The sequence below is a fragment of the Gambusia affinis genome, linkage group LG21 (genome assembly GCF_019740435.1).
Source record: "Gambusia affinis linkage group LG21, SWU_Gaff_1.0, whole genome shotgun sequence".
In the NCBI taxonomy this organism is placed as follows: Eukaryota; Metazoa; Chordata; class Actinopteri; order Cyprinodontiformes; family Poeciliidae; genus Gambusia; species Gambusia affinis.
In genome coordinates, this window is record NC_057888.1 from 13470840 (window position 1) to 13489004 (window position 18165).

Genomic DNA, 18165 nt, shown 5'->3' on the forward strand with positions numbered 1-18165 from the left:
CTTGTAGGAAGCTTTTTGTTCTGCAGGAACAGTTTGCTTCCTACAAAGCAGATTGTTCTGTAATTTGCTCTGTAGAAAGCAAATGCTCACAAATGAGAGGGTTCTGTTTAATTCTGTTTAATGGAGCCTTTTTCTACTAAAATAAAAAATAAATAAGGCTTTTGTCACTTCCTTACCAGGAGTGCCAGAAAGGCTGGATGACACTTTAATACCCCGTACTGGGACTCTTATATTGACAACCTGATCTGCTAGAAGTGTATCCATTCTTCACAGCTGTTCACCCACCTGTTGAGTTGCACCTGATAGCTAAACAGTGCTATGAAGTTTGGTTGATGAACTAATGATCTGTGTGTATAACAACCTTTTATAGTGAAATTGATGCTTAGTTCTTGTTCTGGCTCTATTTGGTGTGATTCTCTACAGCTCAACTCTGATAGATGGAGTCACATTAACACATTTATGCATAGGTTATATGTATATAGGAGTGAAAAGTGTTGTGCTTTTCCTCTAGGGCATACCAGGCTGTCACACCCACTTGTTTACAAAAGGTTTGTTGAGTGTACATTCCTGGAACTTTGAGACTAACATGAAAGAGATTGCACAGAAATGTCAAATTCTGCTCAGAATTTCTTTCTTGCGCAATGTGAGAAGAAAAGAAATACATACTCAATGTCAGACATATAACCGCACGACAAAACAGCTGAATGTTTTCACCTTTGATCCTTTAGTAAATACAAACTTCAAGGTATTTAAATACTGATCACAATGGAGTGCATAAGTGTGAATTGGAAGAAGAGCCATGAAAAGTTTTCAATGATTGTTTTTACAAATGCAAATACGGAAAGTGTGGCTTGCATTTTATATGCACCCCTCTTCGTCTTAAAGATCCAGTACAATAAATTTCCTTCAGATGCCAATATGCAATTAAGAGTACACCTTTGTGTCATTCATCCATCCATCCATCCATTTTCTTACACCCTTCTTCCCTAATGGGGTCAGGAGGGTTGCTGGTGCCTATCTCCAGCTGCGTCCCGGGCGAGAGGCGGGGTACACCCTGTCGAACCCAGGACCTTCTTGCTGCAAGGCAACAGCTCAACCAACTGCGCCACTGTGCAGCCCTTTGTGTCATTCTTTTTCAGTAAAACTACAGCTGTTCATGGAAGACCTCGAAGGTCATTATAATACAATAACTAATTGTAGGACAGACTATTTGAACTTCTCATTATAATGGCCCAGTCAGTGCAATGAATATCACGTGTCATTATAATCCCACTTAATAATTATTAACTAATTTGTGTTGGTTTATCAGTAGGTATAATAATAATAATATAATATAATATAATGGTTAATATGGTGTGGGGGTTTTTATGTTTCATAAACAGACAAAATGTCTGCCAATAAAGTTTGAACTGAATGGGGATGTTGGAGGTGAATAGAACTGTATACACACTGAACTCTATGAAAGTTGAGCATTTCCCTTTTGCAGACTCTGCCGCCCTCTAGTGGAAGCTGCGCTGTGGGAGGAGAGGGTGCAGGTCAGGTTGTTATGGTGAGGCATTTCCCCTGAGGGCTGGCAGGCAGGAGCTGGAGCGGTGGACAGCAGCTGACTCGGTTTTCATAGCCGCCGCCGCTGACAGCCACTTCAACAGGTAAGATGTCACCTCTGCGTTTTCTATAAAGTTCAAGTGGAAGTGGCCGTCCTGTTCCGTTTCATTTCACGCCTTTTCAAATACATAAAGTCGTCGCCGAGAACACGAAATAATGTTTAATCTCCGCAGCGGTTTGTTTTCTGGTTATGGAGCAGCTCCACAGCAGCCAGCTAAGGTAACGCTAGCATTACGTGATCTCTCTCCATAGTCGACTCAATAAACTCAGTCAGCAGGTGCTTTCAGTAGCTTTTATAGCATAATTAAAAGGAAAATGTCGACTCTGTTAGAGCCTTCCTGCTGTGAATGAAGGCGCTTGAGTTAAACTACTTTCTACCTGTCAGACCAACAGCTACCTGTTGAGTCAGTGTAGGTGGACCGCTACGGAGCATTAGCTAATCTGCTGCTGCTCCAGCACAGTTTAGGTTGATGTTAAGCCTCTGCTGCTTCTATTAGAGCTTCTAATTACAGTTTAAAGTGGAATTAAGTCAAAAACAAAAGCCCAACATGCTTAATTTATTTCTACGACCACTTAAAATTAAGATCGTCCGAAAATTAGTGACATAAAAGTTCATATCATATAGTTCAGTATACATCTCCAATTTTGAAAGGTTCCCTCTGCATTATTAGGAGTGTGGGCTTAGTAATCAAATAATTAGATTATAAAATTACCATACAATGCTACGTTTTTGAATTTAATAAGCTTCAAACTGGTCGAAATAAAATTATTTGTTTATTCAAATGGTATTTTTAATTTAACTAAACTCTACTTTCATTGTCATTTCCTGTCTCTTGCAAAACATTCAAACTACCTGTGCCTTTTCACAATTTGTCACCATAAACTTCATGGTGTTTTGTTGGCATTTAATGTGAGAGGGACAGGAATTGGTGTGCAATTGTTAAGTGGGAAGTAAATTTTACATATTTCTTTTAAAACAACAACACACACACACACAAATAACACTGCACATGACTCTGGATTCATTGAACCCACTATTTAGTCACAGCCTCAGAACTTTTACACATTTAGTGAAACATGGTGGTGGTGAAGTTATGCTGTGGGACAAGGAAGCTGGTAACATTTGATGGGAAGATGAATCAACAATCCGATTAGGATTGTTAGGGGTGTCAAACTACAGTCCTTTATGGCCAATGCTCTACAACTTTAGATGTGTCCCTCGTCCAGCACACCTCCTCTGGAGGCGGTCAAGGTCTCCAGAGTCCTGCTAATAACCTCATTGTTCCTTCAGATGCCATGTTAACAGTAGTTAGCCCAGTCACCAGTTTCCTCTGGTTTCAAACATGGAACAGGAACACAGTTTGGTTGACTGTTATGTCATTTCTAGATCTAATATAGTAGGTAGCCACCAGCACAGGTTCCTAGTTCCAGATCACCACTCCAGTTCACACAGAGGGATTCTTAGAGGTATTCTCCACTGAACTTTCAGATGAAGCAGAGATTGGTGTGCTTGATTTGTGTTGCTTTTATTGCTTCTGCAAGGAGGATGTTCAAACCAACTCTTTCATCGATCATAATAGGCAAAGATCATGTCCCTGACTCCAAAGTCTCTCTGCCCGGCTTTCGCAAAGAGATTTGAAGTGTTGGCTGTTCACATAAAATCCCAGTTGAATACATTACAGTTTGTGATTAAAGTGTGACAACATTAAAGGTGTATGAATACTGTTGCAAGGCACAAACATAACATCTGTGGGTATCGGATTATGTTTTGGAAAACCTGGAAGTACTTGCTTATTGTGAGAGCCCTAATCATTGTGGAAAAACATTGATAATAACAAAGTGAACACGCCTCTTTAGCATTTGGCTCTCACTATGCGTCATTTAACTCTGTTTAACTCGTACACATTAAACCGAGGTGTTGCTCATGAGTATCGCAGCGTACGGGCAAAGTACTTTTTCAGCAGCTTTTCGAAATGTAGTCAAATATTTGTAGTCTTTATAATGCAGACTAAGATTGTGATGCACAATGTGACAACAGGAACACAGCTCTGGAAGGAAATAATGAAACAGCCAGATTGCATATCAACACACGAGATTCAGTGGACTTGAACCCTGCGTGAGTTTATAAGGGAAAGAGCTGTTAGTGCAAATACTGGGTCATTTAGCGGAAATCCTGTTTGTAGCTGAAATTGTTACTGAAGTAGTAACTAGAAAGATATTTCTTTTCCAGCAATCTTGATATGGTTTATGTTTGTAATGATAAAAGTGTAGATGACTCAAGAAAGCATGAGTTCAAATTCCTCTTTGTATCCATTATTCTCTGTTGGGTGTGTAAAAGCCAGCTATTCACTTTTATCTCATTTTAGAAGTAAAGTTTCCAGATTCTTTTGTCCACATTTAGTCAGACTATTTTTCCTTTTCATCCAATGCCTCTCTCTCTTACCATGCCATTGGCTACTTGGCAGATTTACTGAGATTTCTGGGTGATTATATGGTGCAACCCAAATCTTTACACATGACAGAGCTTACTGTAGATCCTCCTTGCTTGCTTTTTCTGTGCCTCTCCTTCATTCAGGCCTGTCAGCAAAATTATAATCAAGTCATGTACAGATTTTTTTGCAACCACAAACAAAAAAAAAAAAATCCATAAGTTTTGTCTCATCAATTTTGGTTAAAATTGATGCCAATAGAGACACCCATTGTTATTCATTTACTCAGCAAGCCGTTTCAAGCTCCACTTCTTCTGTAATTGATGTCTGTGCTGCATAGTAAGTGACAAAAAAGCCTTTCTGTGTGTTTGGCAGGCCGTTCTGGCCACTTGGCTTTGTTTCGGGTTTTATGCTGGATCGTTCCCGAACCACCAAGCCACATTGACTCAGCAATGTTTGCTTCCATCTGTGCGCTTCATCAAATCACTTCACTAGGTTGTTGGCAGCACACAGCCCAGTTTGGACTTGTTTCGTGCCGATAAACCACGGATGAAGCTCTTAGCGCTCTGGGTAGTCGGCTTTAAGTTTGAGCAAAGGTGTCGGCTGTATTTTCAGCCGTGTTCTTGGAAGAGTGATCAAGTTGTTGCACTGAGGTAGGTACCACCTAACATAAGGACGTAAGAGCTTTTACATGTATGTGTGTTTATGCTACTCTATTTATCATAGCTGTTCAGAGAAAGTTTGTGTTCTCCGACGGCCCCTTCCTGTTAGGTCATCTAATTAAAACAGGTTGGAAGACTATAAATGTCAGAGTGATGCTGCAGAATGTTTCCAAACACATTAAACACACTTTTTTTTCTGCATGTATAAAATTCTTGTCTTGGGAGTTTTTGTTATGACTGAACCTTATATTTTCCTTCTGACTGGTCTTTGCCTGACTCAGAAACTCACAAGGTTCCTACAGTCTTACCAACAACAAATTCCACAACAAGTGTTATGAAAGAATCCAAATATCCCTAAATTCATGAGTTATGGAGAATCAGGATTTTTTTTCCCCCCTCTTCTCTGTTTTATTAACTGCGTTATCGTTCTTTTTTTCTTTTGGCAGGCAAATGCATAAATAATAACTGGAGTGAAGTTTGTTCCTGAAACTTGATTTTAAACAGTGTTGCTCTGTCATGCTAATGTTTACACACTGGAACAAAACCTTTGATTTCTGTCCAGCTCCTGTGACGGTCTGGAGCTGAGTAGGGTAGTGGATAAGTAGAAACCCTTTGAAGTTATCCTACCAAATTCATTACATCAGTCAAACTGAGCATAGGATGTGAATATAATTGGATGGCTATCTCCTGGTCAATCGGAAAAAATCTGTGTATTTCTGGTCAGAAATAAAGCCACTATACATACCAGGGTATTCTGACAAAAACATTTTTCAGTTTTTTTGTTGATTGTGCTCCTGAGCGAAAGGCTCAACAAAAACGTGTGTAGGGAAAGGGTTTTCCTCAGTTTAGGAAAGGTTGTGCTTTAATTTGCAGACGGCTCTCCTAAGTTTCTATGCTGTTTGCATTAATTGGCAGTATGAGTAGGATCTGTGAATTAAACCATGAATGTTTGCTCTTTTTGGGATAAGATTTATTTCTCAGTCAACTCAACAGTAAACATTGCAATGTTGTGGCTGAGCTCCATTCCTCTGATACCCTGCACTGATTGGCTTTGGCTGAGATCTGACTTGTCCATCTCACTCTGCCAAGGTCGCTAATCTGCAAACATTGTCCTCTTGTGCCCAGACTGCGTGTTTATGGTCATGAAAGGATTGTAGGAGACTGATACTGATTTGTTAGTTCATGTGTCAGAGTTAGTGTTTGTGTTCAATAAATATTAGCTTTCCATTCTTTCAACAAATGGTGGACAATTAATTCCATTAGAGGTTTATTAGAGGTGCTCATTAGATAAGACATAACAGCAACAACTAAGCTTCCTAGCAAACGGTTAGGAGATTTTAAAGAGACAATTCCCTTTTGCCCAGAAGACATTTAAGTTGTTAATGAGATTGTTGTCACCCTAGAGACTGTTTGGTTAACAGTGATTTAGAGATGTTGGCTGAGACCAGCTCACGCATATAGAGCTGTGTTGCATTTGGAGCCTTGCTCTATGCCCTTTAAATGCTAAGAAGATATTGGATTCTAAGCTCACCTGGACAAATCCTTGTGTGGTGTAGGTCCTCTTTTCATTGTGCTTGAACAAATTGTAAACAAATATCTATTATTTAATCAGTTTTTATCCCTTGTGAAGGCTGGAAAAGTCACACTTCAATGTTTCAGCTCATCAAAAAAAAAAAAAAAAAAAAATCAAGCATCAGACAAAGAGAGCCTGAGAAAATACAAGTTGTAGTTTTCAGATGCCTTCATTTATTAAATGAATAGCCTGCAAGTCTAACCTGACGGTGTAAGAAGAGTAAACCTAATCACTGGCTGTGCCAACATGGATAGGAAGGGCAAAAATGCAATAAACTAGTTGATAGACAAAAGAAACAGAACAAAAATGTTTTTGTTTATTTTGGTCAGACAGGTTGTACAAGTTGTTTTTGGTCAGTAGCCTTTTACTGAGGAAACCTTTAGTGCTTTTAGGTCTTGCTCTTAGTTCACTGATGCGTTATTGGAGGAATTTTGGTAGCTGTTTTGTGTTTTCTCTACTGTCAAAAATATTCTAAATTGTGTTTTTTGTGACACTGCTGTTCAAATGAACAAAAAGTAACAAAATGAAACAGAGATTAAGGTATGTTATATAGATAGTCCAACGTGCTGTTTCTTTTAGGTTTTGGTCTGAAATCTTGTCATTTAGTATAGTTTTATTGAACTGTTTCTTAAAGAAGTTAAGTATATCGCTGTTTGATTACAACGATATACTATGAATTATTAATACTTATGAATTATTAACACTTACTTTGATTTATCAATATCTCACATTGTTTAAAAATGTTGAATGCATTTAGGCAGTTGCCAGGAAATACAGTTTTGCTCAGTTTCCAGAAAATTTATATGTTCAAAATATTTTTTTTGACTTCTGGTTACTGGTTGGGTAAAACACTTTATAATCAACATTTGTGTTTAAAATCTTTAAATCATAATGACAGCAGAAACTGCCCAAATTACCCTCATCAAATATTTACATAACTCATTTCTTACCCATTTCAACTTAACTGAACACCAAGTTTATAAGGTAGTTGGTGGAACAGTTTATCTTCTTGCCAAAAAAGCCTCCAGTTCTTATATATTGTTGGATTTGTTGCATGTTCTCTGACTAATGGACAAATCTCAAATTCAGCCAAGGTATTTAAACTTATGAGCACGACTGTTTCTTCTCAGCTCGTTTGATTTGTAGCCGGTCGCCTGTAGTGGCTGATTTGAGTGTTTTGACCTTTAACATAAGGAAATCCTTGCAGAGTGATCTATGACTCTGAATATTTTAAAATAGATTATTCACAAGGCCAACCAAAACGGTAAAGGAGACAGCGTGTAGGTAAATCTCTATACACTGAAAATATCATTGGAGCTTTTAGCTGTAAATCACTCCAAACTTTATGAATTATAACATTCAGGAAAAACATTGCAGGAATGATAAAACCTCGGTAAGACGAGCATCTGAGAGGAAGTTTGTAACTGATATATCTTATCATTATCAGTACACCTATTTGTCTGCTATTCGACTGATTTATTGAGCTAGTATGGTTTAAGCACGCTATTTCACTCACATTTCAGGTGTTTCTTGCTTGCTGCGGTAGCTCTGTGTCCTCGCACTAGTGTCTTACCGTTCACTCTCTCTATCTTAGTGAGTGCCTCTAGTTGACCTTCCTCTCGGTGTGCACAGGCCAAAGCCTGAATAATATATGAGTAGCCTGGAAAGAGCCGAGCGTGAATCGTGTATCTCTACTGGAAGTTAACGGAAGGCAACAGGAGAGATATTAATGTCTGGCGTTGCTAGAGTTTGAACTTGCACCGAAACGGAGTGTTGCTGCGCAGATTTTAACCACTTTTGTGTGTCTTGATCTCATCCCTGTGGGGACAGCCATTGCAAGCAAGCTTCAGCTAGTGTCAGTCATTAATGAAAAGCATCCCACCATCTCAAGTTTCTTTAGGAGAGACAAGGGAGATGAGGGAACTCAGGGGTTAAAGATAACAATGTTAGAAGTGGAGAACTCATGCATTCTACTGTAACGTAGCACTCACATTTTTTTTCTCCCTGCCCACAGACTGGATCACAGAAGAGCAGCTAACTACAGCCTCTCTACTGTCAACACTTCACCTGAAGAATGTTCATCAACAAGAAAAAGCCATGCAGTGTTTACTTAGCACCTCAATTGGATTTATGAAATAATCTGGTACTGGAGAGGACATGGTCTGAATCCTGCATCTGTTGTCATTGAGCGTCCCAGTTCTATCTGCATAATGCACATGTTTGTTCATCGCCAGTGGATTCTGAAATCGCCACCCCCTGTTGAATCCAGTTCTTGGACATTATCAGCCCCAAATTAAACACTTTGGGGGGGAAAAGCGAGTCCACAAAGCTGAGAGTTTGTGTCCTCCCTTTCTCTTTTTCTCTCTTTGAATGTATTATTGCAAGATCATCTACAGGTGAAATGGAAAGGACTGAAAGTTTGCAGAAGCTAGCACTTTTTCCTTTCGGTAATAAGTCAACAGCATTTCATTTTGGTCCAATAAAAGTGTTTATATAAAACATTGATAAAACCCAATTGTAATGATGGAGATATTTAGAGAAAAAGCAACTTGACTTAATTTATTTTTCATCACTTCCATTTTTTGTAATTTATTTATTTATGCCTTTTTTATGTTCTGCTAAACATTGTGATGTAGTTCTTTGACCCAAGAGAAGACTAATACAAAGTTTTGAAACCACTAAAAGAATCTAATCTCGGAGAACGAGCCGAACACAGGCACGGGATAACCGCAACCCTGGTCGCCATGGCAGCAGACCATGGCGAACTGCTGGCCGAGATGGCCACGGTCGGGCGTCTGAGTGCCACGGAGCGCCTGAAGCATGCCCAGAAACGCCGCGCCCAGCAGCTGAAGGCGTGGGCGCAGATGGAAAAGGACGCGTCCCGAGGATCCAGGGCCAAGGCGGACAAGAAGAAGAAACGCACTACAAAAGTAAAGTTCCCCAACTCTGTCACATTGCTGGAAGCAGCGGCCCGCAACGACGTTGAGGAGGGTGAGACGTAAACACACACACACACTGCCTTGCGAAACTCTGCATACTCTTTAAAGGCTTTCACATTTTCTGACATTACAATAACACACTTCAATGTATATAACAAGGATTTTATGTAATACTATAGCTTAAAAATAATTCTTGGAAAACATGCAAATAAGTATCTTGGTTGGAATACTAACTCTTTATATCAAAGTATCTCCAAGTGTCTCCTAATCAAAGTCCAGACCTAAATTGATTGAAAAAAAATCTTCTTAGGACTTGAAAATTGCTGTTTACAAATGCTCACAAATCAATTCAGGCTGGACTTCAGCTATTCTGCAAAGAAGACTGTTTAAACATTTCAATCTCTGAAGGTACAAAGTAGATAGACATGCTCCAGCATACTTGGAGGTTTAATTGCAGCTAAAGACGGTTCTCTACGGTATTTAGTCAGGGGAACCAAAATAACATATGCGCTCCACTTTTACCAGTTTTGTATTTGTGTAAAAGATTGAAAACTGGGTGTATTTTGTTTTTCCTTTTTCACAGTTTTGCATTAGTTTGTTTTGGTCTGTCACACACAAGCCCTATTGGTTATGTGAGGGATTCTACCTCACGATAAATCAAGATAATTTCCCTTTTTGAAATATCTTTTACTATATCTCCAAATTTTGTTTTCAAAAAACTTATTGGTGGCTACAAAGGACCCACAGACATACCTTAAATAAATCCACCCTGATTAAATACAAGCTTTCTTCCAGTGGGATTTTGTGTGTGTTTTTATGTGTGCCTTTGCTTTTTCTAGTGAGAGAGCTGCTCAACAGCGGTGTCAGCCCAGATCTGGTCAATGAGGACGGACTGACAGCCCTGCATCAGGTACAGAGGCAGCTGGTTCAGGGGTTTGCTGGAATTGTCAAAATCTGAACACTTTAAAATCATGTTTAAGTGGGTAATTCAGCACATTAATTTTCCCTCACACCACCAAATATGCACACAGACCTACTTTTGCTTTAGGGTAACAGTAAAGGTTCTGTAACAAACAAAAATTGCACGTTTTCAAAATGTTTGTAGCTTTCCAGTGTTGTGTCTGTCTGTGATGTTTGCACCCATCATGTCCTTTTTTAAGGTTTTATTATGTCTAAATCTTCAGATAACTTAGTTTATATAATGACAGATTATTCAACGCCACTTTTGTTCAAAGGCCAGAAATTTTAGCAGACTGGGGACTTTAATAGCCAGATTTAGAAGACCTTAAGGGATTTCTGTGATTTTAACTCCAATGGCGTGTGTTTAACAATTTAAACCATTTGTAATTTATTCGCCCTGTAAGTTGATGTAAATGTCTGCCTCTTCTCACTCATGAAAGGAGTGTTTGTCAGTACAGAGAACTCTTTATAAAATCAGTCACAGCTGAGATTTTAGGAAAAACTTTGTATTTGCACAGCAGAAGACTGAGCCATTCATGCAAATCTTTCCTCTGAAGTAAGCTTAATCTTCATTCAAAAACTAGCAATGATTTATCCATGCATGTACTTTCTTGTTTGCTTTTTATCCAGTGCTTTATTTTTTGTAACTTTTTTTTTATCATCCTGGAGCTACCATTCTTAGGATTTCTCTGTTTGTTTGTTTTTTTTTGCTTTTTTTCTTCTCAGTGCTGCATCGACGACTTTGTGGAGATAGTTCAGTGCCTGCTAGATGCTGGTGCCTCGGTGAACGCCTGCGACAGTGAGCTGTGGACGCCGCTGCACGCTGCTGCCACCTGTGGACACACTGGACTAGTGCAGCTCCTCATTCAGGCGTGCGTCAGTTTTCTCTTCCGTTCTGAAAAATGTCCTCAAGTTTTTTTTCTTTCGTATTTCTCTGAGCCTTTTACTCCTCTCTCTTTCTCTTCTGTATTTATTTATTTTTCATTTTCTGAGGATAAACAGATAGAGAGACCTAAGATATGCAGTATGCAAAACCAATGCAAATATGGGTGCAGTTTGACTTTGAAAACATTGCTTTATGCACGAGGGTGTGCCACTCTAACCCTGAAGAATTTGCATGTCTTTTTCCTTGTAGTGGAGCCAACCTGCTGGCTGTCAATGCAGACGGCAACATGGCCTATGACCTCTGTGAGGATGAGGCTACACTGGAGCTGCTAGAGATGGTTATGGCTGAGCAGGGTCCGTAAATGTCAAATCTTTTGCAATGCAGGGGCAACAGAAAAGGTTTCACATAATTTATGTTAAATCACTGTTAAGCACAACATTTTGGCAATTTTTTTTCCTTCACAGGGATAACTCAGAAGCGGATAGATGAATGCAGAGGCGCGAAAGAGCTGGCCATGCTTGCTGACGTGGAGGCTTTGATTAACTCCGGAGCAGATTTAAATGCACAAGACAACAATGGGGCGACGCTGGTGAGATGCCGATGAAAATAATTATAACACATGGCACACAAGTGATAGTCCAGACAAGCGTTCACTGCACATGCGCCCTGAACTTGTAGAGAATCAGTAGGATTGGACAACAGAAGGTAAAACAAATGGATGTGAAAATAATCAGTCATACAGAATGCATAACTCAGACATTTACAGGAAAGCATTGAATTAATAATTAGGTTAATTACACAAAGTGCTATTCTGAAAAGGAAAATATTATACTCGATGTTTGAACCTTTTTGTAAAGTAACTCAAATTAGTCAGAAGCCATGTAACAAGAATAAAAGAGGGTTTAAGCAAACTGGACGGTTTCACCAAAATGTGAAACATCCATGATAAGCAGATTCAGTCAAATAAGAACCATCCAGCACTGCAGTAGCTTCTTTTTTTTGTTATTATTCTTTCCATTTCAGCTCCACATAGCATCTGCCAATGGCTACATGTCTGTAGCAGAGCTGCTAGTCGACCAAAGGGCTCAGCTGGAACTGAAAGACTCTGACGGATGGACGCCGCTTCACGCTGCCGCCTGCTGGGGACAGGTTCGTTCTGCTGTTGACCTTGAGTAACTTTGTTTTGACCCGTCTTGCGGGTGTCATTTGTTTTCACTTGCTTCCAGATCCAAGTGGTGGAGCTGCTGGTGGCTCACGGAGCCAATCTGAACTCCAAGTCTGTTTTAGATGAGACGCCGCTCGGTGAGATCACAGGCTTTTTGTGGTCATTTTGTTATATTTCTCTGAAATAACTTGAGGCCAGATGTGTGACGCGTTGCTCCGTCTGCAGATGTGTGTATCGATGAGGAGGTCAGAGCCAAACTGACGGACTTGAAGAACAAACACGACGCCATCATGAAAAGTCAGGACAAGCAGAAGGGCACGCTGCAAAGACGAGTGTCCAGCACTGGAAGCAGAGGGTAAACAAGGGAATCCAAGGACTTGAGAGCAGGGATTTATTTCAGAAGAAGGAGCAGTTAGGTGTTTTACCCAATTCTCGTAACATTTGCCCACACAGGAAGGTTGTGCGTCGGGTCAGCGTGAACGAACGCTCCAGTCTGTACCGCCGGGAGCACCACAGGGAGGCCATCGTCTGGCAGGAGCCGGCGACCACACCTGAACCGCAGGACGACGACGAGGACAGACAGACTGACATTGAGCTGCTTCGGCATGCTCACATGGTATCTCATACAAAGTTCGACTCTAACAATTACTTTAGTAATCGATTAATCTGTTGATTATTCTGATGAGTAATCAAATTTTAAAATTGGTACATTCTGCAGCTTTTTTTTATTTTTATTTAACCACTCCATCTTATTTACACATTAGAAATCCATTCAAAAGTAGAACATAAATAACTTAATACTTTTGTTAAATAAGAAAATAAATATTGTATTGCCTGAAGTACAATAACATAACAGCATTCCAATAGTGAACGCTTGATAATCTGGAGGAAAATGTGCATCTGCAGCTAAGAAATACTCCCAACAACGTGAAAAACTCAGCCTTTTCCGCTCATCTTAACATCAACACATTGCAGAGGTGATTTAGTGATTATTATTAGGATTAATTGGTTAATAATTGGGTAGCAAACGGTGCTTAATAAGAAATCTCTTTTTACTTTATTTGAACCGAGTGAAACTACAGCTATGTCATTTAAAGAGCTCTGCATAGAGCAAATTTTTTTTAAAAAGGTTTTTGTTTTTTATCTTAAATGCAAAATTCATTTTGTACGTATAAGATTCAGCAAACTGCAAAGATGAGTAATGATTCCGATTAAGCCCTGTTTGACTTGTGTTTTTTTAAAGTTTACTAAAGGTTTCTCTTGTTTTCTCAGGTTGCTACCGGAGCAGCAACGACACGCTTGGAGGAACTGGAGGTTGCCGACAGAAAGATCGCGTCATCTAGCGTGGCGAACGGGGAGACATCCGTGTCTCTGGCTTCCTCTGTGCCTGGTGAGCTGTGGAGCGGCGGGGGCCGCATGGATCGCAGCGGCACCTACGAGCTCAGTCCTGCGTCCCGGCAAGCGGAGGGCGAGGGCGCGGACAGCATGACCCGGGAGAAATCGCACCACACCCTGGCCGACCTGAAGCGCCAGCGCGCGGCTGCCAAGCTCAATAAGTATCCTGCACCTCCTCCCCCGCTGCCCTCCACCGCCGAGGTGGAGGAGCCTCCTGTCGCCGCGACGACCCCTCAGGCTCAATCAGAAATCCAAACGATCCCGACTCCAGAGCAGTCGTCGTCTCCCAGTCAGGTGTTCTTCACCCCAGCCAGCGGAGATCCTCCCTTGCTGAAACTGCGGGCCCCTGAAGAGGAGCAGACCAACAACAAGGAGCCATGCTGTGGCCTCATGTAGACGCTCTCTGCTGCCTGCAGGGGGCAGAAGCACTCCAAAGTGACAAAACACATTTAAAAACAGACTTGATTGCAATGCATCACTGAAGACTGTCAGTTCAGGCCTCATGCAATCTGATCTCTCAACAGAACGTGTAATGACTACGTTGGTTTAGAAATTCAATACGCAGATTCTCTAAAAATGATTAAACACAGAGATAAAGCTTCTGACTCACTAAGGAATTAAAGTGCCTTGCAAAATTATTTACTACACTTTTTTTCATCTTTTATCGAACCACAAACTTTACTGTATTTTATGAGGATTTCATCTGATATCCAACACCTTGTGTTGGCCTAGCTATGTAGTGGATAGGATAGAAAAGGAGAAATGGTTGCCAATGTTTCATTTTTTTCTTTATTATATACAAATGTAGATCTGACCTTTGGCTCGTATTTGTGCACTTTGTAGAACCAGCTTTTGCTGTTGTTGCAGCTTTTATCTCCACCAGCTTTGCTCACCTAGACATTTGTCTTTTTCACATTTCTCATTACAAATTAGCTCGAGTTCAGTTCACTCTGCCAGATGAAGATGCTTTTTCGGAGTCACCGGTTTGTTGCTCTGGCTGCGTGTTCAGAAGTTGAATTTCAACCTCAGACTCGGGTTTCATGGCATTGATTTTCTTTTCTTTTCTTTTTCCCCCCTACGTTTTTTCTGTGTTTAGGCATGTTCATCTCCCATCAACCTGACCGACTTTTCTATCCCGGCTGACAAAAACTGTTCCCAAAGCTTAATGCTGCCACCACTACGTGTCATGTTAGCTTTTCTAAATACATCGAACAAAAGGTTGAATTTTGGTCCTTCTTTCAATAACAGTTTCTTCTTACCAGTCTTTCATAAAAGGAAAGATTAGTTGAGAGCACCACGTACAGCTCCCTTGTCAACAGATTCTCCCAACTTCATCTTCATGATGCTGTTTCTTATCTAATATTCTCTTATTAAGTCTCATTACTCAACAGAAAGCACTTGGCTGCAATGAATTTTGTGTAAGGATATTAGATTAAAAGGAGTTGAGCACAAAATCACACCACACTTTATTTGTGCACACATTAAAGACATTCATTGTCTTCATTCAGTTTCTCTTGTAAATCCCATAAAATCCTATCAAAATGCATTTGTTTGTGGTTTTCATGTGACAAAATGTGAAGAGGTTTAAGTACCTTTGTAGGGCGCAGGACATGGCTTTAATAAATGGTGACAGTATCAACGGTAGTTGATATTCTTGATTTGGCCACAACTACTGTAATATGTGATGTAAAAACTCGGTGGCTGCTTTTCACCATATTTTAATCCCCCCCCCCATTTTTTTTGTGCTTTCTTAAATACTTCACCCTCATTCACAAATAATTGGGAAAGGAGAATTAAAGTACATCTTTAAAATCATGATTTGGTTTACATTTTCGTTTTAGATACTCACATATAGTCTACTTCTACTTCTAGGCATGTTTGATCTACCAACTAGGCCATGCACGGCTACAGTATGGCCTAGTGACACATTTCCTTCTCAGATTTTTATTCTAAAACATTCGAAATACGGAGGAACGTTCTCGTTGCACGTTTTCTGGTGAGACTGGGCTGCCCCAGTGCCAATAATGGTTTGATGTCCAGTTTGTTTATTTCGCCCATGTTTCTTCTTCTCCAATCACCTACACACTCCAGCTTTGCCCCCCTGCTGGGAGGCAATCGTTTCTGTTGAATGTAAAGTTTTCACTTGAACTCAGGAGAACTCCAGTATCCAGTTTGCCTAGAAATGTGAGTCGGCATAAACATGAAGTTGTCTACTTCATCGAGTAATTCCTCTTGATACGGAAAGAGGTTTTCTTTAATGTATGTCGATACATTAATGAGGGTTTTTTTTTTTACGTTTGGATTTTTGAATGATTTACAGCTTTGTATTTTGAATTTAGAAAAATGTTTGTTCTTTACCAATCAAAAAATTTACACTTCAATAATGTAATGGTGCAATTTGTACATTTATTTTCCTTTGATATGAAGCTATTTCTCTTTAAATCAATGTACAATTTACATTTGTCAAAACCTGATCTCCATTCTTCTGTCAGTATTTGTTTTTCTACTCTCAGAATTTAATCACATTATTTATTTGTCTTACTTTGGAGGGGGGGAAAAAAACATCTTTAAAAGGTGATGACATGAAGGAAAAACCGAAAGACAAATATTTTTGCATTCACATAATGATCAAAGAGTTATTTAATTGTCACATTGATAATCAGAGTTTAGTGCCTTCATTTTGTGGCTGGTTTAACATTGGTTTGCAGTTGGTGCACAATGACCCACAAATGACGTCGGCGAGCTTTGAGATTAAATATGATGGACTTGATGAACGTTTTAATGCACTGTGTTTACTGTAAAACATCACTGTTTTGTTTTTATTGATTCCTGTTGAGGGGAAAAAAAGACTTAAATACATTCTTTTCACAAATCAATTTTGTATTTCAATATTGCACATCTGGATAGCGTTCCTACAGATTACTAAGATTATATATACTTCATCCCAGGGACTAAATACAATGTACAAAACTTCCTTCTTTTTCTCACTTTTTATAATTATTATACCATTTGTTTCTTCTCTAAATACAGTGGATTGTTGTAATTTTGTTCCATTCCTCTGACAGACTTGTGTAACTCAATTTTCTTTGCCCATCATTTTCTATGTGTCCAATATTGTGTTGGCAACTTGAAATCACTGACCTTGTCATCCTTAACCCGTTTCGTATCTTGATAGTTTCCTTAGACTTGATGACCATTTGGAATAATAATCTATTTAATGTCTTGTAATGTCAATATTTTCATGTTTTGATTCTTTCCTCACCAATTTTGTGACGGGCACCAATTCCTCTTGCAGCAAAACAACCACACAACATGATGCTACTGCACCCATGCTTCACAGTAGAGATGGTATTCTCTGACTTACAAGGTTGTTTCTTCTCTCCAAATGTTTTTGTTTTTTTAGTTTTAGTTTTTGACTTTGCTTACAAATGAACCTGTTTTTATGTTATTTTGGATAAACAGCTTCTTCCTTGCTGAGTACACAGTATTTTAAGCCAGGCTGGTACCAATCTTGGCAGCCAAGGATGAACCCCGATATGGAGTTCCTCAGATATCGTCTGGATATCTGGAATTTTTGGTGAATTTTTTAAGATTTTTTTTTTTTTCAAACAATATATCTTCAGGGGCCAGTATTGTACGTTTTGCAGGCATATAATGCAATTTCATGGCATAATCAAGTAAGGTAATTCTACCTTCAGTTTTCATTTAAAAAAAAGCTACATATCAAATATGACTTAATAGAAATTTTACATCCTTATTTAAGGACATGGAATTGGGCCTCTGTCTCTTTAAAGACTCAGACTCTTTCTGAAACTAGCCCTTCGGGAAGTCATCACAATGTCACTATTAACCCTTTAACACCGTTTTTATTTTTTTATTTTATTTATTTATTTATTTATTTTTACCAGGATTGCACTGAGAACTAGTTTGTATAATGAGCTCAGCAGATGTGCAGCTCCATCAAGTGTTTAATTGCTGCAGGCGAGTCTGATGGAGACTCCTGCAAACGGGAAAAGTAAAAGTCGCACAAAAACATTCTGTGTCTTCTGATAAAATGTATTTAAACACCCGGTTTCTGCTGCAGTTAAGCTTCTCGTGAGCCCCCTCGTCCCCTCCTCTTTTCATTTTACTCTTTCATCAGACTTGGTGAGTACAGCTCAGATGTCACACTTCAGTCTGTTTTGAAGTGCCTGCCAGCTTAGCCATACATAGACATGAAGAAAATAGGACTTTGAAAGCATTAAATGTAAATGAAACAGCTTTTCTTTTAGCCTCAACTTGAAATAGTTTGCACCGGAATCATAAACACTCGGATCGTAGAACTCCAATATGGCTTTCAGCACTCCTGGATGGTTTTGTTTTGGCTTCTGAGCTCCTCAGCGCTGCTCAGTTTTTACTTTTCTTACAGCTGACCTTGACCATAACCTATTATGTTAACGTGGTATTTGATGCTAACAGAATGCGTGCTGCGTGACACTCAAACGTCAGCCGGACATCACATGCTAGAACGTGCCCTGTTTTAGTTGGCGATATCAAATGTCTTTCCTTAGA

General features: G+C 39.5%; 1 protein-coding gene across 2 annotated transcripts; it reads left to right on the forward strand.

The window, feature by feature from the left end:
• The first annotated feature begins 1415 nt into the window (after positions 1-1415).
• Positions 1416-16490, forward strand: ppp1r16a (protein phosphatase 1, regulatory subunit 16A). 2 transcript variants are annotated; one of them, XM_044103941.1, is made up of 12 exons: positions 1522-1649; positions 8284-8716; positions 8955-9260; positions 10048-10118; positions 10895-11040; positions 11304-11407; positions 11519-11643; positions 12078-12203; positions 12281-12356; positions 12445-12574; positions 12673-12835; positions 13492-16490. In XM_044103941.1, the coding sequence occupies exons 2-12, from the start codon at positions 8671-8673 to the stop codon at positions 14008-14010; spliced, it is 1812 nt and encodes a 603-aa protein (XP_043959876.1). In that variant the 5' UTR covers positions 1522-1649; positions 8284-8670; the 3' UTR covers positions 14011-16490. The 2 variants fall into 2 exon arrangements, with proteins under 2 accessions (XP_043959877.1, XP_043959876.1); XM_044103942.1 differs by having other exon boundaries at positions 1416-1649; positions 8284-9260.
• The last annotated feature ends 1675 nt before the right edge of the window (positions 16491-18165 follow it).